The 24,607-nt window shown below is 36.2% G+C and overlaps 1 protein-coding gene across 1 annotated transcript in view; it reads left to right on the forward strand.

Moving 5' to 3' along the window:
• The window catches only part of Adamts3 (ADAM metallopeptidase with thrombospondin type 1 motif 3), a 270,571-nt gene that overhangs the window by 207,594 nt on the left and 38,370 nt on the right, over window positions 1-24,607 (forward strand). The window contains exons 5-6 of the mRNA XM_047566569.1: window positions 812-1,011; window positions 23,343-23,426. Coding sequence (XP_047422525.1) covers window positions 812-1,011; window positions 23,343-23,426 — 284 coding nt within the window. The remainder of the gene's footprint in view (window positions 1-811; window positions 1,012-23,342; window positions 23,427-24,607) is intronic.

Consider the following 24,607-nt stretch of genomic DNA (forward strand, 5'->3'; position numbering starts at 1 on the left):
AAAGTGAAAATAATTATAGCCCTTGAACTACATGAAAGAAAAAACTGTTTATAATTTTATTTGCCTTGGATATGGGTCATTTTCTGACTGACTTGCTTTGGTATCTCACAGATTCAGATATAGAACAACTGAAATTACCTGCCATCTAACTGATGGCAATACGGAGGTGGAGAACTGTAGTATCAAGTGTTTATAACTTATATATCCAGCCACTTTTTCCCTGCAGCGTTCACTAGTCAACCATACTCAGAAGAAACAAAGTACTACATGGTGAACAGTAATCATATCGTGAGATGTGGTTGTGTTGCCATGCCATAATTTCATTTTTAAATTATGGCTACTGAAAAGAGGAATTGTTTAAATTTATGTGGTACAGAGGCTGTACTCCATGATTATTGTACCTTAGATCAACTACTGTAAACATACTGACACACACTTTTTATTTATAATCTCCATTAATGTAATGATGACATAATCAGACTGCTCTGTACACTAGCTTTGCTGGGAACTGAGATACAGCTGGAAAAAGACTCACCACTCTTACCCTTATGGACTCTTCAGTCTGGCGTGGCTCTCTCTCTCTGGACAGTATTATTTTAGTCCCAGTGTTGTTGTTCTGTGTTGAATTTGTAAGAGGCTGTTCTGATCACACATACATGTCTTTTATATAAGGATTAAATGGGAAGGTAGCATCTTGGTGGTTATGGGTTATGGTGGGCCTCCGCAGAGGGTTCATTTTTTCTAAGAAGGTATTGATCAGAAGGCCCACTGGGGAAACTGAAATGCCTGGGTTCCTTTTGTTTCTTAATAGAGTCGGATCTGGAAGGCCTTGATGACCTAGGTGCACTGTACAGCCACATTGACCAGCAGCTGAATGAAACAATGCGGCGCCGCAGACACGCGGGAGAGAACGATTACAACATCGAGGTGCTTCTGGGAGTGGATGACTCTGTGGTCCGTTTCCATGGCAAAGAGCACGTCCAAAACTACCTCCTCACTCTGATGAACATTGTGAGTAGCAACTCCTTTTTGAGGCTTTTTGATCCTTTAATTCACTTCTGCTGTTCTCATAGCATCCTTGGGAAACCCGTATGAGAACTTCCATGGCTGCGCCCCACATCGCAAAGTGTACTTAACTGCGTTCAGTTCCCAAATTTGATCTGTGTGTTTGAAACACAAGAAGGCAAAATCCAAGGAAGCATGAAGTAAAAGTCTCTTTGAGTTGATCAACTAGTTTGCTGTTTTTACCAAGGAAAAAATCATGTATTTTAAAAGCCATGATGGGACAGAATTATAACATGAATTGTTTTTGTTTTGCTCTGGGATAATCAGAACTTTCCATACTGTCCACCTGCCTTGATGTGAACTGTGAAGGATGAAATAGCTCTTCCCAGCATTGCTCTGTATCCTGGGATGATGATGAATGATTTATGCCCATAGAGCTTTTGAATAAATGTGATATTTCAACATTATAAGATAAAAGGCAATGTATTTACAAAGTACAGAACTATTGGCACAGTGCTGCACAGCAGTTGCTAAAAGGCCCTCTAAATTTGCTCTTTATTTCTCCTTTATGATCCTTAATCAGATTCAGAAGAAATTTTTGTTGGTATCTTCACACTGGTGTTCTTTTTTCTTTGAATTGGCAAGAACAATTGACAAGGAATGATAATATATAATGATATCGAGACCACCTGCTTCAAAAAGATAACTGAGATAGTGGTACATTGATATGTTTTACCTCATGCTATTTTAAAATACAAATTATATTGATCTTATAAATTTATTGCCTATTTATATTTTTTTTTCTATTCTCTGACTTTGCTTTTGGTTTTTAATTTATTTTGGGAGATTAATCTTTCCCCCCCCGTGTTTAAGAGTAGATTTCATACAGTTATACAGAGAAGAAAAATCCTTCCTTCCATGAATCATGATTATATTTATACTAATATTTAAACCCATCTGCTGAATATATTTTTGTTCATTGAGATGTCAGTTTATAAAATTACACATATTGCATATCACTATGAAATGGAAAATGACTTAGAGATTCAAACACATTTTTATTTGTTCATTGGCACTAATTCTTGTTATGAAGAAAAAACCACATACATTAAACAAATTACTAAACTTGGCCATAGTTATGTATATAGATTTTCAACTATTAACTTTGTGTATGACTTAATAGTTGTATAACTTGGGCATGCTTCTTAGTCTCTGTCTGCTTCAGTTTCCTTACCTTTTAAAAAAAATATATATATATGAAATATAAAGAAATTATACATATATTTCTTTGTAGGTGGACACAATACCTTTATTTTATTTTTATGCGGTACTGAGGATTGAACCCAGGGCCCCACGCATGCTAGGCAAGCACTCTACCACTGAGCCACAACCGCAGTCCCTCTTTACTTTACCTTTATAATGAGAAAAATAGCAGGAATGTTGAAAGGACTAAATGAATAAATACAAGTCATGTTCTTTGTACAGTGTTCTATGCACACAAATGTATAGCCATATTTTGGCTTTCCATATTAAATTTTACTTTCTAAATTATCGAAAACTTAAAAATTCCTGTGAAAGTGCTGTTTTCACTTTATGCATTGTGCCCCTTGCAGTTTTTTCCTAGGAAGATAATTTATTAGGCTCTTAACCTAATTCAAATTCAGAACCACAGAAGACTCTGGGAGTAATACAGCAGAGATTTGATTGACCTTTGTTCTCACAGAATTTGCAAATGGTTGAGGAGAAAAGATAAATATAGGGAAAATTACAAAAATAATTAGGCAATGAACACTTGTATCTTAGGCATTAAAATGTAAATATTATAGCATCTTAGAAAGTGATAAATGACCACAGTCATCATATCAGGAAGCAATGAAGGTATCACATGGAGACTTAGGAGGGTGAGATGTTCGGTCTAGCCTAGCTTACTATAGGGTGGCTCCGTGGCCTTGGAAAATTGGTGTCCTTTTCTATGATGTAGTTTCCATGCTCTTAAAATTGAAAGATTCAACAAAATATTCATTAATTCTGTAATTCATCCAGAAGCCAGGAGGTAAACCAGATCTTTGGGGATTTTCTGTCATTGTTTTGATTTGGGGGGTGGGACAGGGGGCGGGGTGTGGAATTAATGTTTTCAAAGCATGCACCATTTGAACAAGCTCACCTAGTGAGGCGGCATAAACAAACTCATGCTCAGTGACTTCATGACTCTTAACTGCTGTTCTACAAGTCCTGGTGAAGAGGTAAAGGGGAGTCGGGGGCAGGAAGACCATGTGATGGTAGACAAGGGTCAAATTACACTAGGCCTTAACTGCTATGCTAAGGGTCATGTACTGAATTTCATAGTGAGAATTAATGATCAGATTTTAGAATCAGGAATCTGATGGTTACCTTGGGAATGGTGAAAGAGAGAGAGCCCTGCTGAATGTCACAGGGGTCGAGGAGAAATTTGATGAGGGGGCTGAACCAAAGTTGAAGCATCAGAGTGGAAAGGAAGTAAACAACATGGAAATTTTGTATTCACTGTTTTCATCTTGCTAAGACTAGTAATTCTAAATAAATTTGTTTTATTAAGTAAAGTATAAGGAGAGAAGTAAGAGCTGTATTGTCTTGGTTGTAGCTCTTCTGTGAATGCCCTTCAAATTTGGGATAATGGAGTAATTTTAAAAATCATTTCAGTGGGTTTTTGAAAAATCCCAAAATTGGTATAAAATTCCATTACATTCAGCACAAATATGCCCATTGTTTACATATAAATTTTTTTTATTAATCTCCTAAACTATGCTGGTATGTTGTTAGGTATTCTAGTTTGAGAGAAACTATGATTTAATTTATGCTCTTATAGCATGCATTTGGTTCTCAACTAAGAACCTAACAATGTTTAGGTATTAGGTAATACCTAATAAGAGGCTTTTTTAAAAATAAAACATTACCACACAAAGATTGATGGCAGAATTCTTCCAGTTCATGGAGATTTAAACAACATAACCTAAACAGATGAAAAGGAGGGAGGAAGGGAAGGGGTCAGGAAAAGAAGGAAAATCTTGGAATTAGAAGGTGTTTGGTTATGTAGTCTATTAAGGATATTTGGATGACCTTTGAAAAGGCAATTTTACTTTTAGAAAAATAATATGCTAATGTGTCAACGTTAGGTGAAAGTCTTAAAAGTTTGATAAAAAATGTCATTCTATAGAGTTTGCTCTATATTTGCAAAGTGTCCAGTTCTCTAAGAGGTCATATACAGTCTTCTACAATATCTTGTCCTGTGGCGTTTTGGCATATTTTTTCTTGCAGATTAAGAACAGGAAGCAGAGAATCCTGCAAGGGCAATGAAATAAAAACAGCTTTAAATTTCAAAGTTTGGTTTGCAGGGAATACAAGCTGGTGTGGTATAAAAATTGGAACTTACTTTTATTAAATTATTAAGTTAAAATCAATTAAAAGACATAAAAGATATGTATTCATCTAAGCTCATCCCTTTAGGAAAAGTAGAATTTCTTTCGGCCACCACCCTCTTGCCTGGTATTTCCTATCAGTTGTCTTGATCCTGTGAATCATTGGCAATTTTCTTTCTTCACATATTCAGTTATACACATTTTTGTCATGTTTTTTGAAAGCAGAACTTTTCTCTTGTCCCCACTCTGCTTCTTTCAGTGCCTTCCTGATTAATGTGTTCATTGACGTCAGAATAAAGGAAAGGTTTGAGAAATATCAGTTATTCCAAGATTGACTAAAATGAACCTACCTACCTTGCTTTTTACTCTAACAATCCATAAAGTAGTTGATTTTCAATCATTAAAAGCTGGTGTCAGGATTTGAAATCCACGTAGATTGGGACTGCTAGGCAGAATAGTCAAATATGGTTACTTGTATAAAAAAAGAACCTGTTTCAACATTTTTATCCACAAGTAGAATGGTCCCTCCTCTCAAGATGCTTAGAATTAAAAAGAGAAGCCAAGAATCATTCGAGTGGACCTTAGGCAGTCTATTAATTCAACCCTTTACTTTAGCGTTGAAAAAATAGCACATGACTCCTGTACTAATTAGATTCGTATGGCTGTTGCTGACTAGAGAAAATAAAAATACATTGGTTTCAGAAAATTTCATCTTTCACAATTTCTGAAGTGATTTAGAACACAATGGGTAATAGGGTGGCAGTGACAACCCACTTGCATGTCATTGTTCTTTGGTCTTTTTAAAATAACATCTTTTCTTTTTGTTTATTTATTTATTTATTTATTTGTTCAGATTTATCAAGATCAGAGTCAAGTATCAGTTCCTATAAACTTTTCGCAAATTTTTCCTTTCTTACTATAAATTTTTAGGTGTTGGCGAGGATGTGGGGAGAAAGGTACACTCATACATTGCTGGTGGGGTTGCAAATTAGTGCAACCACTCTGGAAAGCAGTATGGAGATTCCTCAGAAAGCTTGGAATGGAAACACCATTTGACTCAGCTATTCCACTCCTTGGCCTATACTCAAAGGACTTAAAATCAGCATACTACAGAGATACAGCCACATTAATGTTCATTGCTGCTCAATTCACCATAGCCAGATTGTGGAACCAACCTAGATGCCCTTCAATTGATGAATGGATAAAGAAACTGTGGCATTTATATACAATGGAATATTACTCTGCCATAAAGAATGATAAAATTATGGCATTTGCAGGCAAATGGATGAAATTGGAGAATATCATGCTAAGTGAGAAAAACCAATCTCAGAAAACCAAAGGAGGAATCATCTCGCTGATAAGTGCATGATGACATATAATGGGGGTTGGGAGGGGTTAGCGTTCGGGTTAGGGTTAGGTTTAGGGTTAGGGTTAAGGAGTGTGGCAAGAATGGAGGAAGGAAGGATTGTATAGAGGGAAAAGAGGGGTGGGGGGGAGGAAAAAAAATAACAGAATGAATCAAACAACATCACCCTATGTAAATTTATGATTACACAAATGGTATGCCTTTACTCCATGTACAAACAGAGAAACAACATGTATCCCATTTGTTCACAATAAAAAAAAAATTTTTGTGAATTCCTTGAGAACAATCCTCTAATTGTTTGTTCCTGTCACTCAGCTGATATATCTTACTAAGCTTCCTATATACAATATCAAAAGCAATGTCTGCCACATAGTGGACGTGCAATAAAATTTTAATCAATTCTGTCTTTTTAACAAATATTGTAATACTGCATACTAGGTATGTAGTGGTAAACCCAAAACCTTAATTGTTTTCCCTCAGCGAACTTAAAGAGTCTGTTGGAGAAATCAAACACATCACAGGTTACGTAAGAGCTATGCAGTGAACTAATAATTTCTTAGAAGAGAGAATAATGGCAAATGGTTGACAAGGGTTATACACAGGCACAATGGTTAAGCAAGCCTTCTTTCAAAAAACAATCTTTAGGTCAAAACTGAGAGTAAAAGAGCCAGGCATTGAATAAGCACAGTGTTTTAGTGACTGGGTCAAGCCTGATATATGAGGAGTCAGGTAGAGCTAGGCAAAGGCAGGAAACCTTTTGCAAGTCATAGAAGGATTATGAATACCCCTTCCAGTGCAATTAAAACCTTTTACTGGACAGTTTCTCTCTTTGACTTGTAAAGAATAATTTGGGAGACCTAGGGACAATGTAGGTAGCTAAACTGGAAAGTAATTGTAGTGTCTAGGCAAGAAATGATGGTTTATTGGGCAATGGTGATTGCAGCAAAAATGGAGGTTTTATGGTTGCATCAATAGAATTTGCTACTGATTCAGTGGGCTGAGGTAAAGGGAAGGATTCACAATATTTACCCTATTTGGGGATGAATATTGTGGTGGATAATTTTGCCATTTATGTGAGTAGTCTTTGGAGAAACAGATTATGTGGAATAAGTGTTAGTAATAAAATCTTTCAAGGTATTTGAAATCATCTAGTTTTAGATTCAGATTCAAAAGAAAATTTAATGTTGTTAAGGATAAACACACCAAATATTTTTGCCCTTGTTCTGTGCTTGGTCCTCTGATAAATACTTAGCATGAATTATCCAATATTTTCTAAGCCCAAGATGTGCTCATTTTTAGCCTGGTTTACAAATGAGGAGATCAAGAGTTAGGGAAATTAGGTGACTTTCCTGGGTCCGACAGCTGATATTGGCTGTCAGGACATGAGCCCAGACAGATCTCTGCCTCTGAGCCTGTGATCTCCCCCGCTAAACTCCACTGGTTCCCACTGCAAAGCAGAAGCATTTTCTATTTCGCTCGTCAGATAAAACTCCAATGTCTTTCCTTTACCTGTTTCTGTGTCTTGTTACAGCAGTGAAGTCATCGATGCGATGCGAAAATTCAGTTACTGGCTTAATTGAACCAACCTGTTAGCAATTTAGTTGAAGAATATACCAGGATGATGAGGCACATTGTTTTGGTTAACAAGCTAGTTGGTGTCCTTTCATTGTGCCCGGTGTTTCCTGTCAGCAGCACTCTGCCATTGTGGCAGGTGGCAGGTGTCCTTGTCATCTGTGAAGATCTATGTAGAGATCTTCTGAGTGTGTGGTGCTTACTGAAATTTTCTGAAGAAAATGCTGTAATCTCAGGATTTATCAAATGAAAAAAAAAAAAAAGAATTCCTTTAAAAGGCTGTTTCCCAAATACAAAATTAAAAAAAAAAAATGTACTTCCAAGAAATAATTAAGAGAAAATTCATTAATTCTTTCATTTGAAGTTGGCCACTTATGATGAATAATGAACTAATAATAACTAATAGCTCTGAAATTAGGCTCCAGTTCCAGTATTTTTTTAAAAGTTTTCCTATTTGTATTTATTATATCCAACCTATTGTCATTTCATCCTGTAATTACTGTAAGAATGATTTTTTTATTTTTAAATTTTATTTTTCTTTTTACAGACTGCATTTTGATTCATTGTACACAAATGGGGTACAGCTTTTCATTTCTATGGTTGTACACAATGTAGATTCACACCATTCATGTAATAATACATGTACATAGGGTAATGATGTTTGTGTAAGAATGATTAATGATGTATTTTACATTTTTCCATACTAAGTCTACAAAAATCCAATGTACATTATTTTCTTTTTTTGGGGTGCTGAGAGTTGAACTCAAAGTCTTGTGCATGCTAGGCAACTGCTCTACCACTGAGCTACATCCTCAGACCTTTTTAAAATTCGATATGGGATCTTGCTATGTTGCTTGCGCTGCCTTATATTTGTGATTCTCCTGCCTCAGTTTCCCAAGTAGCTAGGATTACAAATGTGTACTTAATGCATACAACACATCTCAATTTCAATTTAGCCACATTTTAGGTGCTCAGTAGCCCCATGTACTGCCTATCTTTTTTTTTTCTATTTTTATTGTAAACAAATGGGATACATGTTGTTTCTGTTTGTACAGAAGTGTACAGAATGGAGTAATAGCGTAACATTTGCATTATCATACATTTACATAGGGTAATGATGTTTGATTCATTCTGTTATTTTTTCCATTTCCCCCCACCCCTCCCACCCCTCTTTTCCCTCTATACAGTCCCTCCTTCCTCCATTCTTGCCCCCCCATCCCCCATTATGTGTCATCATCCGCTTATCAGCAGGATCATTTGTCCTTTGGTTTTTGAGATTGGCTTATCTCACTTAGCATGATATTCTCCAATTTCATCCATTTGCCTGCAAATGCCATAATTTTATTATTCCTTATAGCTGAGTAATATTCCATTGTATATATATACCACAGTTTCTTTATCCATTAATCAATTGAAGGACATCTAGGTTGGTGCCACAATCTAGCTATTGTGAATTGAGCAGAATATTATATATTCTGGAAATTAGTGCTCTATCTGAAATATGAGTGGCCAAAATATTCTCCCACTCTGTAGGCTCTCTCTTCACATTGCTGATAGTTTCCTTTGCTGAGAGAAAGCTATTTAGTTTGAATTTGTCCCAGTTATTGATTTTTGCTTTTATTTCTTCTTCTATGGGAGTCCTGTTAAGGAAGTCTGATTCTAAGCCAACAAGTTGAAGATTTGGACCTACTTTTCCTTCTATAAGATGCAGGGTCTCTGGTCTAATTTCAAGGTCCTTGATCCACTGTGAGTTGATTTTTGTGCAGGTTTCATTCTGTTGCATATGGATTTCCAGTTTTCCCAGCACCATTTATTGAAGAGGCTATCTTTTCTCCATTGCATATTTTTGGACCCTTTGCCTCGTATGAGAAAATTGTATTTATTTGGGTTTGTGTCTGAGTCCTCTATTCTGTACCATTGATCTACCTGTCTATTTTGGTGCCAATATCATGCCGTTTTTGTTACTATTGCTTTGTAGTATAGTTGAAGTTCTGGTATTGCGATACCCCCTGTTTCATTCTTCCTGCTAAGGATTGCTTTAGCAATTCTGGGTTTCTTATTCTTCCAGATGAATTTCATGATTGCTTGCTCTATTTCTATAAGGTACATCAGTGGGATTTTAATTGGAATTGCATTGAATCTGTATAGCACTTTTGGTAGTATGGCCATTTTGACAATATTAATTCTGTCTATCCAAGAACATGGGAGATCTTTCCATCTTCTAAGATCTTCCTCAATTTCTTTCTTCAGTGTTTTGTAGTTTTCATTGTAGAGATCTTTTACCTCTTTGGTTAGATTGATTCCCAAGTATTTTTTTTTTTTTGAGGCTATTGCAAATGGAGTTGTTTTCCTCATTTCCCTTTCAGCTGTTTCATCGCTTGCGTATAAAAATGCTTTAGATTTATACGTGTTGATTTTATAGCCTGCTATTTTGCTGAATTCATTGATGAGGTCTAGGAGTTTTCTGGAGGAGTTTTTTGGATCTTCTAAATATAGAATCATGTCATTGGAAAATAGTGACAGCTTAAGTTCCTCTTTTCCTATTCGTATCCTTTTAATTTCTTTAGTCTGCCTAATTGCTTTGCCTAGAGATTCGAGGACAATGTTGAATAGAAGTGGTGAAAGAGGACATCCCTGTCTTGTTCCCGTTTTTAAAGGGAATGGTTTCAGTTTTTCTCCATTAAGAATGATGTTGACCATGGGCTTAGCATAAATAGCCTTTACAATGTTCAGGTATGTTCCTACTATCCCTATTTTTTCTAGTGTTTTGAGCATGAAGGGGTGTTGTATTTTGTCGAACGCTTTTTCTGTGTCAATTGATATAACCATATGATTCTTATCATTAAGTCTATTGACATGATGGATTACGTTTATCAATTTATGGATGTTCAACCATCCTTGCATTACAGGAATGAACCCCACTTGATCGTGGTGCATGATTTTCTTAATATGTTTTTGGATACACTTTGCCAATATTTTGTTAAGGATCTTTGCATCTATATTCATCAAGGATATTGGTCTTAAATTTTCTTTCCTTGATGTGTCTTTTCCTGGTTTGGGTATGAGGGTGATATTAGCTTCATAGAATGAGTTTGGTAGGGTACCCTCCTTTTCTGTTTCCTGGAATACTTTGAGAAGTATTGGAATGAGATCTTCTTTGAAGGTCTTGTAGAACTCCGCTGAGAATCCGTCTAGTCCTGAGCATTTCTTGGATGGTAGGTTTTTAATGGCTTCTTCTATGTCATTGCTTGATGTTGATCTGTTTAAATTTGTATGTCCTCCTGGTTCAGTCTGGGAGGAGTATATATCTCTAGAAATTTGTCAGTGTCTTTGGTAGTTTCTATTTTTGTTGGAATACAGATTTTCAAAGTAGTTTCTCATTATGTTATGTATCTCAGTGGTGTCTGTTGTGATATTTCCTTTTTCATCATGAATTTTAGTAATTTGAGTTTTCTCTCTCCTTCTCTTTGTTAGTGTGGCTAAGGGCTTGTCTAGTTTGTTTACTTTGTCAAAGAACCAACTTTTTGTTTTGTCAATTTTTTGAATTGTTTCTTTTGTTTCAATTTCATTGATTTCAGCTCTGATTTTAATTATTTCCTGTCTTCTACTACTTTTGCTGTAATTCTGTTCTTCTTTTTCTAGGGCTTTGAGCTGTAATGATAGGTCATTTAGTTGTTGACTTTTCAGTCTTTTCTGGAATGTGCTCCATGCAATGAATTTTTCCTCTTAGTATCGCTTTCATAGTGTCCCAGAGATTTTGATATGTTGTATCATCGTTCTCATTGACCTCTAAGAATTTTTTTATCTCCTCCCTGATGTCTTCTGTTATCCATGTTTCATTCAATAGCATATTATTTAGTCTCCAGGTGTTGCAGTAATTTTTGTTTGTTATTTTGTCATTGATTTCTACTCTCAGTCCATTATTATCCGATAGAACACAAAGCAGTATCTCTATTTTTTTGCATTTCCTAAGGGCTGCTTGTGGCATAACATGTGGTCTGTTTCCCAGAAGGTTCCATGCGCTGCTGAGAAGAAAATGAATCCACACATTGATGGATGGAATATTTTATATATGTCTGTTAAGTCTAGGTTATTGATTGTGTTATTGAGTTCTATGGTTTCTTTGGTTGGTTTTTGTTTGGAAGATCTATCTAATGGTGACAGCGGTGCGTTAAAGTTACCCAGAATTATTGTGTTGTGGTCTATTTGGTTCCTGAAATTCAGAAGGATTTGTTCAATGTACAGGGATTCACCATTGTTTGGGGCATAAATATTTACTATAGTTATGTCTTCCTGATTTATGGTTCCCTTAAGCAGTATGAAATGTCCTTCTTTATCCCTTTTGACTAACTTTGGCTTGAAGTCCACTTTATCTGATATAAAGATGGAAACCCCGTTTTTTTACTGAGTCCATGTGCCTGGTAGGTTTTTTCCCATCCTTTCACCTTTAGTCTGTGGATGTCTTTTTCTATGAGATGAGTCTGTGGCAGGCAGCATATTGTTGGGTCTTTCTTTTTAATCCATTCTGCCAGTCTGTGTCTTTTGATTGATGAGTTTAGGCCATTAACTTTCAGGGTTATTATTGAGATATCATTCGTATTCCCAGTCATTTGGGCTTATTTTTGGTTTTTAAGTTGGCTTGGTTTCTCCTTTGAGTGGTTTTTCTCTAAGGTAGTTCCTCCCTTTGCTGACCTACATTATTGTTTTTCATTTCCTCCTCATGGAATATTTTGTTGAGAACATTCTATAGTGCAGGCTTTCTACTTGTAAATTCTTTTAACTTTTATTTATCATGGAAGGATTTTATTTCATCTTCAAATCTGAAGGTTAGTTTTGCTGGGTATAGGATTCTTGGTTGGCAACCATGTTCTTTCAGAGCTTGAAATATGTGGTTCCAGACCCTTTTAGCTTTTAGAGTCTGGGTTGAGAAGCCGACTGCTATCTGTATTGGTCTCCCCCTATATGTAATCTGATGCTTTTCTCTTGTGGCCTTCAAAATCCTATCTTTATTTTGAATGTTAGGCATTTTCATTATAATGTGCCTTGGTGTGGATCTGTTGTGATTTCATGCATTTGGTGTTCTATAAGCCTCTTGTGTTTGATTTTCCATTTCATTCTTTGGGTTTGGGAAATTTTCTGATATTATGTCATTGAATAGGTTGTTCATTCCTTTGGTTTGTATCTCTGTGCCTTCCTCAATCCCAATAATTCTTAAATTTGGTCTTTTCATGATTTCCCATAGTTCTTGGGGATTCTGTTCATGATTTCTTACCATCTTCTCTGTTTGGGCAACTTTATTTTCAAGATTAAATATTTTGCCTTCATTGTCTGAGGTTCTGTCTTCCAAGTGGTCTAGTCTTTTGGTGATGGTTTCCATTGAGTTTTTTATTTGGTTTCTTTTGTTTCCTTCATTTCAAGGATTTCTGTTTGGTTTTTTTTATTTTTGAGAATCTCTATCTCTTTGTTGAAATGATCTTTTGCTTCCTGCAGGTGCTCTTTCAGCTTATTGGTATTATCATTCATTGTCTGCATTTGCTCTCTTATCTCATCCTTTGCTTCACGTATCATCTTTATCATGTATAATCTGAAGTCCTTTTCTGACATTTCTTCTAACATACTGTCATTGGATTCTATTAATATAGAATCTAGATTTGTTTGGATCATTTTCTTCCCTTGTTTTTTCATGTTGTTCATGTATCTTCCCCTCTAGCAGTGCAGATCTGGGGTATTGAAGGTTTCCCTCTATAGGCTTATAGTGGCCCTATAGGTTTCCAAAACCTTTTCTTTAAGGGAGATCAATATTAGCAGTGCCCAATTCAGACGCTATGCAATCCTAGACCAAATAGCCCCTATGAAGACAATAACAAAATTATCATAATAAAAAGAATGAGTTCAAATATTATCTTCAGTAAAACAAACAGATTTGCAATAAGGTCTGCAGTTTCTAATGAAGGACAAAGAGGATGCAGAGGGATGTAGAATGGGGCTGTTAATGGGATAAGAAAAGAATATACAGAAGTTCTAGATAATAGAAAGGGTGAGAATGTAATCAAAAGAAATTGGATGTTAGCATGCAAAAAAGGGAGAAAGAGACTGAGAGAACAGGTAAACAAAAGGAAAAGAGAGCAAGAAAAGTAAAGAAATAAAAACTTAAAAATTTTCAATAAGGAGAAAAAAGAAAATCTATAGTATAACAGTCGTATAGTAATGAAACCTCCCAGTCTTCAGTAGCCTGATGCATGAGAGGTACCTGACATTGAGCTTTAAGTCTCCAGCAGGCGTCTCAGGATGGGATTTGCCCCACCTAAAGATCAGAGCTATGGCTTCCAGGTTTATCCAAGATGGCTGCTCTGGCTTCCAAATGTGTTGGCAAATGGGGAGCTGCAGCTCAGGGTGTGGACGTGGTCAGCTGGAGATCCTGGAGGCGGGTTACGGTTGGTCAGGCAGGGGTCCTGGAGTTCGGGTGTGTTTGGTGTGGTTGTGGCATCCTGGAGGCTGGGTGCAGTCGGTCTGGGGTCCCAGTGATAGGGTGCAGTCAGTTGGTCTGGGGGTCCTGGCGGCAGGGAGCAGTCAGTCGATGTGAGGGCCCCAGAGGCAGGGAGTGATTGGTCGAGCTGAGGGCTCCTGGAGACGGGGCTCAGTCGGTCTGTCCAGGGGTCCTACGGGGCCTGGCTGTTGTCTCAAATGGCAGCAGCCTTGTGTACCTGCAGGTACTGTAACAGTGAACTATTTGGATAGTATATGTGTTCAGGCAGTCTAAACAAATTGTGTAGCAGCTTTCTAGTTTGGGTAGTTATCTGGGATCCACTTCTGACATTTGAATTCACATCAGTAGTCTATGTATTAACTTACCCCAGTATTCATGATCTCCATTAACCTGGTCATGTTAGATCCTTGAGAGGCAAAAAAAAAAAAAAAAATTGATAAAATTTAACTACTTTCCACAACTTGCTAATTCTAATGGAAAAATCAACAAATCAACAAAGTATAATAATAAAATGTGATGGTTTCTTCAGAAGATTCAGCCACAAAACACTATGCAAATATGAATTGTAAAGGAGAGGATGTGGTTTGGCAAATCATGCTTGTGGCCAATGAAGTCTTCCTGAAGGATGTGCCATTTGAGATGGACTTCAGAGAGTGAATTGGCATTTCCCTGCTAAAAAAAAGGGGAAGACCATCTTGGAAGATAGGAAACAGATTGTAACAAGATACTTGAAAGTGTTAGTTCATGGTGTCTTTGGAACCACTGTTAGTTTATTTGCCTGGTAAGATTGGAGGGTGTTTAAGGGAGATGGCACATGAGGAGAATAGGTAGAGAAGTCAAGGCTAACTTGAGAAAGTTGTATGTGCCATCCTTAGGAGCTTGAATTTTATCTCATTAACAAAAAGTTATAAATGTCTTTAAAGAGGATTAATAATTTTATTGGTATGTATTCTAGAAAGAAAACTCTGAATACATTAGGATGGTTGGGAGGAAAGGCCCTGTAAGATACTGTGCGATAAACATATGTAGTGTCTAAGTGCCAGAGATAGGGGATGAACCATCATCTATGACACCTTGTTGTATACATTATTACTCTTTCCTACACCAACAGATTGTCTTAATTTCCCCAATGTGGATTGAACATAGTATCACAGTCACAAATCACAGTGAGCACAAGTAGTTCTGGTACCTCCTATATCAACACATGCACCTTCCCAGAAATATCCTGGACCTGTCATTCTAGAAGCAAGTCTCCCCATCACAGGTGAAGTTAATATTGAAGCACCCTCTAAGATGTTGCCTTCTAAATGTCCCTTTAGATTTTACTAAAGCCTCTCAGTTTTTTTCTCCACTTTCTTCTTGGGTTGTGCAGCCCCACATTTTTTTCCTAAAACTCATACATTCTTCTCTCCTGTGCTGCAGATATCAGAATGATATTATCCTTTCATGGTTTATTCCAGCCTTTAACTTTGTTTGCTAGGGTTCTAAAACATAGGAAGGGTTTCAGCTTACTTGGGGAACCATCTTTCTAATTCTTGAAGGAAGGGAATCTATTCTCCCTGGGTTTTTGGTATGAATACATTGTTAAAAAGGCCAGAAAAGTTTTTAGGGTCTTGTAGTTTATGCCAATTTTTGATCCTCCTCAAACTCTCTTGATGGTTAAATGAGCTTAAAGCATAATTTACATAAAAGGACAGACTTATGCTTATTGAAAACAACCATCTGACTTTTATAGCCTTCCTATCTGAAGAACTACTAAAATGGGTCTAAATCAACCGAGTACAAACATTTGCAAATTTTTTAATGGGTTGTGGCAACAGTCCAAGTGAGTTGGATGGATACTAAGCTGCTGGGTGTGGAGGTTGGACAGGTCTGAGAAATGTCTAAGGACTTGGTAACAGATCGACTCCAAAGACTTGAAGGAAAAGCAGGAATTGGGATGATTTAGTCTCTAACTGTGATGTGATTTTTCAGAAGGGAAGAACAGATTTTAGGGAGATGAGTATATTTTGAGGTGAATAGGTACACTTCTAAACAGATGGGCTGAACAGGTGACTGGAGTCTGAGAGAGATAAGTGTTAGGTAATCATTTGGGGTTCATCAGCAGGTATTGGTTCAAGTAATAGCAGTGGATGAAATATTGTAGGAAAAATATGTGAGAAGAGGGTTGAAAAACAAAACCTTGAGAAACATTGATGTGTATGGGGTAGTCGGAGAAAAAGGAGCTAATCTTCTAAAGAAATAGAATAGTGTGATTGAAGAATGTACTGGTAAACAGTACCAAATGCTACAAAACATCATAGGCCAATTATTTTTTCAGGAAGGCATTTGGAGAAGATTACTAAAAGAGGAAAAGCAGCTTCCAGGAAGAAAGATTGGATAGGGAAATGGAGAGTTGATTTTTGGGGTCCAAATGGGAGGAAGTCTTAGAAGAAGGGAGAGACCCAGTGCTTCCATATGACAGGAAAGGTAGCAGTAAGAAGAACACAAGCTTTGGTTTCCCATAGACTTATTTGAATTTTGTCTCTGTGAACCATTTTGGGGAAATATGGTTACCCGTGTAACTTCTCTGGGTCTCAGCTGCCTTGTGCAAGTGATGGGGTGCCCTGCTGCAGGGTTTGCAGCTTTCTGACGTGTGTCGAGGTTTTGCTTACCCTTGCTCTCTTACCTCTTCAGGGATTACTTTCCTCAAGCAGTTGCACGACCTCATCCTTCCTGCCCATGAACATCTAGTCTCAAGTGGAATCCTGTCCCTCTCCTTCCTAGATCCCATGACTCACAAGACTCTCATGATCTCTGCTCTTCACTGCACCTATTTTCATCTGAAATGGACTCACCTGCATGTCTTTTTGTATTTATTTGTTTCCATGCTTGTAGCCTGTTTTAGAAAACATGATTGATAAGAACAGAGACTCAAACTCATATACTATTCCTTTCCCTACACCTGGAACATCTGGGCACATAACAACTATTCAAAACACACTTCCTAAGAGTATTAATAAATAACATTATTAGAGGGAGATTGGAATTGAGGGAAGAAGAGTTAGATTGGGAAAGACCCACCTACTCTGAATAAAAGGAATATAGAGTGTGGGACTGATAAGTAAGCAAGCATGTGTTTGAAACTTGGCTACATGACAGATAGTTGTGATCAGAGTGATATTTTTTCAGTCTCTATCAGATTCAGCCAGAATCACCCAGGCTGTCTTGTCATTACTTCAGTTAATTGAAAGTCCGTTTTTAAAAATTTATGAATAGATACTATTTATTTGCTTCTATATAAAAACAGCAATAATTATGACTAACATTTTTTTTTTGCATTTTCGAAGACCAGCAGCATTTTAAACACTGTACATCTATGAACTCATTTATTTCTTTTAACACTCCTATCTTTACAGATGAGGAAATGGAGGCCCTGAGACAATTAAGTAACATGTCCAAGGTCCCAGAACTAAACCCTCCCCAGGCAGCTTGAGTGCAGAACCCATTCTCTTGACCACCATGCAGTCATGCCTCTCAGGACCTAATCCACCCATCTCAAAGAAAAATGAGTGTCACTTTGTTCAAGCCAAACAAAGCTGTTCATCAGCTGCTCAGACAAAGCAGGTCAGATTGTCCTGCCAGGGAAATGTCCTGGGAGAAATTGTCCTGTCCGGGAATAGACCTGGAAGGAATTTTCCTTTCAAGGAAAAGAATACTTGATTTGATTTTACCTTTTTTCTCTCTTCACATCATTGGCAACCTCATTCCAATTTAAGGTCATCTGAAAATTGAATTAATATTCTGTTTACCACTTCAGTCAGTTAAGCTAATAGGTACTCTGGGTTCAACCCTGAACACCTCAGAGTACCATGGATTGGCTCTCATGGTGAAAAGATGTTTATTTTTGCATGGACATATTTTGATTGGTATTAATTATATAGTGTCAGTAACAGGACTTCTTAGAATGCTTGTGTTTAATGTTTTTCTCACAACCCAAAACACTAGTTATACACTTCACCCTATTGTTTTTCTTACACACTTTTTCCTCTGATTTGCTCTATCTCCTCTCTATTTTTTCCAGTGTACTTTACTATATCATTATGTTGACCATTCAGAAATTGTTATTTATATTAAATTCAGTCATTCTTTCTTTAACATTTATATGAAGGAAGATTATGAAAAACAAGTGAAAATTTTAAGTTCTCTTTCTCAGTGTGGTTTCACAACTATGTTCTTAGACTCAGAGATGATAAATCATGACTGATTATTCTAAAAGCAAATATTTTTTTCATGTAGTAACATGGTGCTATGGTCTATAGGTCTGTAGAATGCAGCAAAATGGTTAAAACTACTGACTGTGGAATCAGACTGTCTCGGATTTCATCCTTTGATCTCTCTACTGTGTGATGTTGTGCAACTTACTTCTCTGGATCTCAATTTCTTTAGATGTAAATGGAGATAATAATATCTATAAAGTTGTTTTGAGGATTACTTGCATTAATAAATGTTGAGTTTAAAATATTGTCTTGAACCTGGAAAACTGTATGTACAATTAGCTATTGTTTTTGCTTATTGATGACATTGCTTTTACTTCATAAAAAATTGCTTTGTTAACTAAAAAGTTATTAAAACACTTAAAAAATATATTTTAGTCCCTCCCAATAGATTCAGATTGTTAATTCAGTATGATATGATTTAGTTCCTTCTACATATGATTTATTGAGTGGCAAAAATAGCAGATCATGGGGATTTCTTTATAACTCATATAATATCTTGATTAGATGACAAAAATATTTTAATACATTTTTTCCAATATTTTTCTTTGCTTTTAAGGGTAAACTGAGTAGGTATTCAAAACTTATTTTTTTACCCAGAATAGTTTAAAATTGTATTTAACTTTAAGAAAGTTATTTTATCTGTGTGTAAATATAGGGAAAGGAAGACTTACCAACTGGTATGTGTGATATGAGGTATGCTTGTCCCTTACCCACTGTAAAATGTGTATACTGCCACCTACTGGAAAGAGCTTTTCTGCAACTTTTAGAACATGTTTTGAAAAATAAATGTCAAATGATTTCTCCAATAATTTTCTTGATAATTTAAATTACATCTTTCATTTGTTTGAGATTTTTTAAAATTCAAATAGAAGCAACTTAAATTTCCTTTTATTGAAAACTATAAGAGGGCAATTGTTCGGCTTGATCTTTTCAGGTGGATTATGGAAATCTATCCATAGTACTTTTTGCAGAGTTCAGTGGCTGGTACTGAAGTACTTTGTATTTTGCTGAGTGTAGTTGTGTGGGGTCTTGCCTGATCTAAGCAACAAAAGAAGCAAGTAGAGCAACTAGAATTGCAATTTTCAAACAAAGAAACGAAGCATCAAAGCGGTTAACAAATCGCCCCAGAGCACTAAGTGTTATCAGTGGCAGAACTACAACCAGAGTCCAAAGCTTTGAATGTCTAATCCTGCCATGCTGCATTATCACTCTAGTCTTATCATGTCCTGTGTGTCTTGGAGTATAAGATCACTGCATCTCAGGAACTGATAAGGCCTGGCAAGATGAAAAGCAGCCAAAGAACTCAATACATTTTAAAAGCAAATATACATAGGAACCAACTTTTTTAATCCTTGGAAAGCAAAATTATAAGTTAGACCCAGAACTTTGCATGTCACAGACACCTAGTACTGCTGTACTGCCACATTAAGAAAATACCTTCTTGCTATGTAAAAGTATTACTATTCCCTTACATTTGATTATTTTTACCACATAATAATGTATACTTCATGTATACATTCATAATTGTGTGCTGAATCAGAACATTCCATAACTGATTTTGTTTTTTACTATAGCATCCTGTTATTTGATTAGCCTAACATAATGGTGACTTTTGTTAAAGAATACTTTTCTTTTGATGAATGTTAATTTGACCTTTAAAAGTGTCCTTTTACTCCTTCAATAATGTAGTATTGCTATTGGGAACACAAATTTTGCTGGCATACTTTTCTTGGTACTATATTGATTTTAAAATTCACCAAGTGCTAATGAATTTACTAATTAAGACTGATTATATGTACATTTTATACTAAAATATCACAAGCTATTTGCCACTGCTATCACATTTCCTTTGTTTTATGAGAGCTCCTGGTATAGGTGTTTCCTGTAACTTTTATGCACACGCTATGTTACTGTGTGATTGTCACTGGTATTCTGCAATAGCTATAAGTGCCTCCTATCCTCTATCATGCTCCTTCGACAGCAATTAATTCAGTTTTTCATCCTATTTACTTTCTTTAAAGTTTAATCATTCTTCATTTTGCTTGTTTTCTAACATTGCTTTTTAACCATTTTTTTGAAACATCAAATCCTTTTACATTTCAACTACATTAAACTGAGTGCATGTTATATATCTGTGTACAGCCATGCTCTAATTTGAAACAGCTGACTTACAAGAACTCTCTTGGAGTACCCATGAGCCTCTGGATGACTGTGTTAGTGACTGATGTGACCTTAGACTTTTTGCTTTTACTGGAACTATAATGTTGGGAATTTTAAAAATCGAATAATTAACCCAGAAGGGAAGAGTGAGAGGATTCAGTCTTCAATTAGGCAGTATGAAGATAAGAGAATCTGCCCATGGCCAAAGAGATCATTTGTCTAACATTCAGTTTTTCTTAATAATGAACTGAAATTTGCCCCTTTAATAATGGGAAAGGTTTTTAGTTCTATTTTCTATAGGCATACAGTGTAAATCTAAACTCTCTATCATGTGACTTCTCTTAAGTTTTCTTTCTAGATTTTCTGTTGCACTTTCTGTACTCTATCCTTTAAACACCCTCTCCCTCTTCAACCAGAAATTTTTTGAGCAGTTTTTTGAATGAGTTAAATCTTTTCATTCTTACCTCAAACTTATGAGATAGTATTTTTATTATGTTCATTTGACTGAGTCTCAGTGTCTGTTGTCCAGGCTTTTAACCACTACATTTCCCAGTCATTCTTCATAGGATGCATTTTCTGGACTCCTTGCTCTCAGCTCCTCTCTGAAGATGATCATGCTCATCAACATCTCTTTTATAAAACAACATAGAAAAATCAACTGAATCCTTCAGGTGTTACTCCAACCTCAGTGGGACAGCTTGGGCACGGGCTATGTGCCTTCACCTCTATGTGATGCAAATGTGCATTGCAAATTTCTTTTCTTTGCTTCTTAGCTTATCTTGTATAGGTATTAAACTGGGTGTTATATTCTGTAAGCATGTGTGTATATGCACACACATGCATTTTGTATGTGTGCATGTATTTATAAATGTATGTATGTATATGAATGCATTTTTCCACATAAAAGAGCTTTGCATTTTTCCTGTGAAACTGCACTTTGTTATCTTTAGTATATTTTAGATTAACCCTTTTGCCTCCATCTTTGCTCTTCTTTCCTTTTTTGTGCTGTCTACAAATTGAGTATGCCTTCAGTCTACATTTAGGGTCCTGGTTTTTAAGATGTTCTGTGGATTCTTGAAACGTTTCAGTTGAGATTTCTTGGTCTGTTTCTTGGTCAATGTGGCAAGTCAAAATTTTCTGTTTCATGAATATTTTTTAGAGCATTCCATCATTCTTGAGGTGTGTGTGTGTGTGTGTGTGTGTGTGTGTGTGTGTGTGTATAGCATCTCTCTGTGGGATTATGCCTTTCTCTTCACTGCACGTTTTAGATTGGCTGTGCCTACTGTCCAAACGTCAGTTAATTTTCCACCCCTTTTAGTTACTGGGACAAGCATTGGGTTCTTGCTTTGGGGAATAGCTTAGAACTTTATAATCTAGTCATATACCCCACCTTTCCCATCTCCTAGTATTTGCCAAGTTGAGCATTTTTATTTGCACTTATTTTGCACTAGCTTAATCAGAATATGTAATTGCAGTCTACTTTAGATTCCTTATCTGCCAATAATTGACTACGGTTTTATGTGTCACTTAATCTCTAAAGGCTTCATCTTCCTCATCTGTATAAACAGAGTTAGACTATGATCTCTGAGGTTGCTTTAATTCCAGCACCATGAAATTAAAGTGTACCAAATCACTTTTAGAAATTTCAACCTAACTTAAAAAAAGTAACAAGTAGTGACTAAGTTTAGCTCTTCTGAATTGCATCCCAGGCTGACATTCATCTGATATGTACTTTTTCAATCACCTTCAATAATTCAAATACTGAAGGACCTCCTTACATTACTTCTAAGCATTCATTGCCACAGCTCACTCCTGTGTGGCACTGGGAGAGCCACCTGTTTTCTGGAGCACAGATAGATAAACCACCACAGCTCCTGTACACATACCCCCCAACCATGAGCCCCCGCAAGCAGATGTTGTACCCCTGTTGGCCATGTGGACACCCCAGTGGAAATGCCAGCTATCTGTATTTCTCCAATATGACTGCAGCACCAAGGTCATCCTCTTATAGTTTCTTTTGGTGAATGTTACATGTAAATTATATCAGGAACATGCAGAATTTTTCTAACACTACACGAGTGTTTTTTAAAAATTCTTTGTAGTTATACAAGACAGTAGAATTCATTTTGATATAATTATACAAGCATGACATATATCTTATTCTAGTTAGGATACCATTCTTGTGGATATACATGATAGTAGAATTCACTGTAATGTTTTCATATATATACTTAGGGAAATTATGTCAGAATCATTCCACTGTCTTTACTATTTCTATCCCCAGGAACTTCCCTTCTTTCCCCTTTGTCTAATCCACTGAACTTCTTCCCCCAGCCACCCCCCCCCATTATGACATATCAGAGTATATATTCGATCTTTGGCTTTTGGGGAACTGTCTTATTTCACTAAGCATAATAGTCTTCAGATCCATCCATTTACTGGCAAATGTTATAATGTCATTCTTTTTTATGGCTGAGTAATATTCATCGTGTATATATTCCACATTTCCTTTATCCATTTATCTGTTGAAAGGCACCTAGGTTGGTTCCATAGCTTAGGTATTGTGAATTGAGCTGCTATGAAACATTGCTGTGGCTTTGTCACTGTACTATGCTCATTTTAAATCCCATTGAACATCTCTAGCAATTAGAGAAATGCAAATTAAAACTACACTGAGATTTCATCTCACTCCAGTCAGAATGGCAAATATCAAGAATACAAGTAACAATAAATGTTGGCAAGAATATGGGGAAAAAGGTACACTCATACATTGCTGGTGGGACTGCAAAATGGTGCAACACTCTGGAAAGCAGTATGGAGATTCCTCAGAAAACTACATGAGCTTAATGAAGCCCACTGTGAGTACATTTTCTGTGTTCATATTGCTATGGAGTTTGAAAAATCAATAATTCACATGTCTGAGGAATGTTTCCAAGCTAAATTATTTCATTTCAGAATGCAGCCTAAACTAAATTTTGAAAGAAATTGCTTGACTTGAGTACTTGTCATGGCTTACGTGGCTGGTCCCTTAAATGTTGCACATCTCATGAAGTCCTTTGTGTTGCTTTTCTTTTAGCAATTTTCTGCTTTGTTTCTAGGTGAATGAAATTTACCATGATGAGTCCCTTGGAGTACATATAAATGTGGTCCTGGTGCGCATGATAATGCTGGGCTATGCAAAGGTAAAACATTAAAATACGTGGACTATGAACAGTAAAGACTGAGTTAGCAGGTAGAAAACTAAACGGCTGTAGCTTCAACTAATTTGGCAATTTTCATGAGTTTAACATTACATATCCCTCTCCCATAAGTAATCCAGATCAGATTCATGGAAATCCCTCGTTTCCCAAACTGAGGAGGAGAAACTGCCTCAACAAATAGAGATCTCCAAATCTGAGCAGAAAGTGGGAATTTTTATGCAGCTACTCTTTGCTTTCCTACTTCTGTCTAACAGAGATGTAGATAGTTATCTTAAGTTTAGGCATGACTGTGGATGAAATGAATGGATACCATTAAGAAAAATAGGATTTTCTTAGCTTAGTTTATCATCAAGTCTGTGGTTATATATTCATTCAGAATGTCTCTATTGAGTTTCTACTATGTAGCAGACACTTTTCTAGCTGTTTGAATATATCAGTGAATGAAAAAGACAGGACTCTGCCTTCTCTTGTTTGTTATATGTTTGTTAAATATATGTTAAATATATGTTTGTTAAAACATATATTTTTCATCTTTTAAAGTGAAGCCCTGTGATTTCTTTATTTAAAAGAGCTTTAATCCTTTTAAAAACAAAAAGTTAGGTCAAAATACACATATAGGCTTTTAATATGAGATAATTGACTTTAACTGGCTTTAAAATGATACTAGATCTGTCTCTGTCCTTGAAAATAATAAAATAGATTTAAAAAGTGTCTCCCTTTGAGAAGGAAACATACAGGAAGCAACCAACTTGGCCACTTTCTTGATGTTTAAAATTACATGTCCCTCTCCCATAATTAATCTTCTCAATTGTGAAATACTATTGAATTTGTGCATTTAAGAAACAGGAAAACCCCACATATTTGCATTTCATTACATACTTAGAATCCTCTTATCTTTGTCTAATGATAGGGTGTTGTTGACCTTTAGTTTCTTGCATGAACCTGACCTACTTTGTGTTGCTACCAAGGAACACAAGTTAATTCCAGCTGGAAATTTTAACAGCCTTCTGTTGGTTGCTAAATCATTTGTTTGGAGAAATATGTGATCAGCATATAACAAATCTAGCTAATTTTATTAAGAATGTAAACACTGATAATAACATTTGCTGAAATTTAACAAAACTCTCAGTCTGTCAGCCAAGTAAGGACTCATTTGGGATTCT

The sequence above is a fragment of the Sciurus carolinensis genome, chromosome 10, assembly GCF_902686445.1.
Source record: "Sciurus carolinensis chromosome 10, mSciCar1.2, whole genome shotgun sequence".
NCBI classification, from domain to species: Eukaryota; Metazoa; Chordata; class Mammalia; order Rodentia; family Sciuridae; genus Sciurus; species Sciurus carolinensis.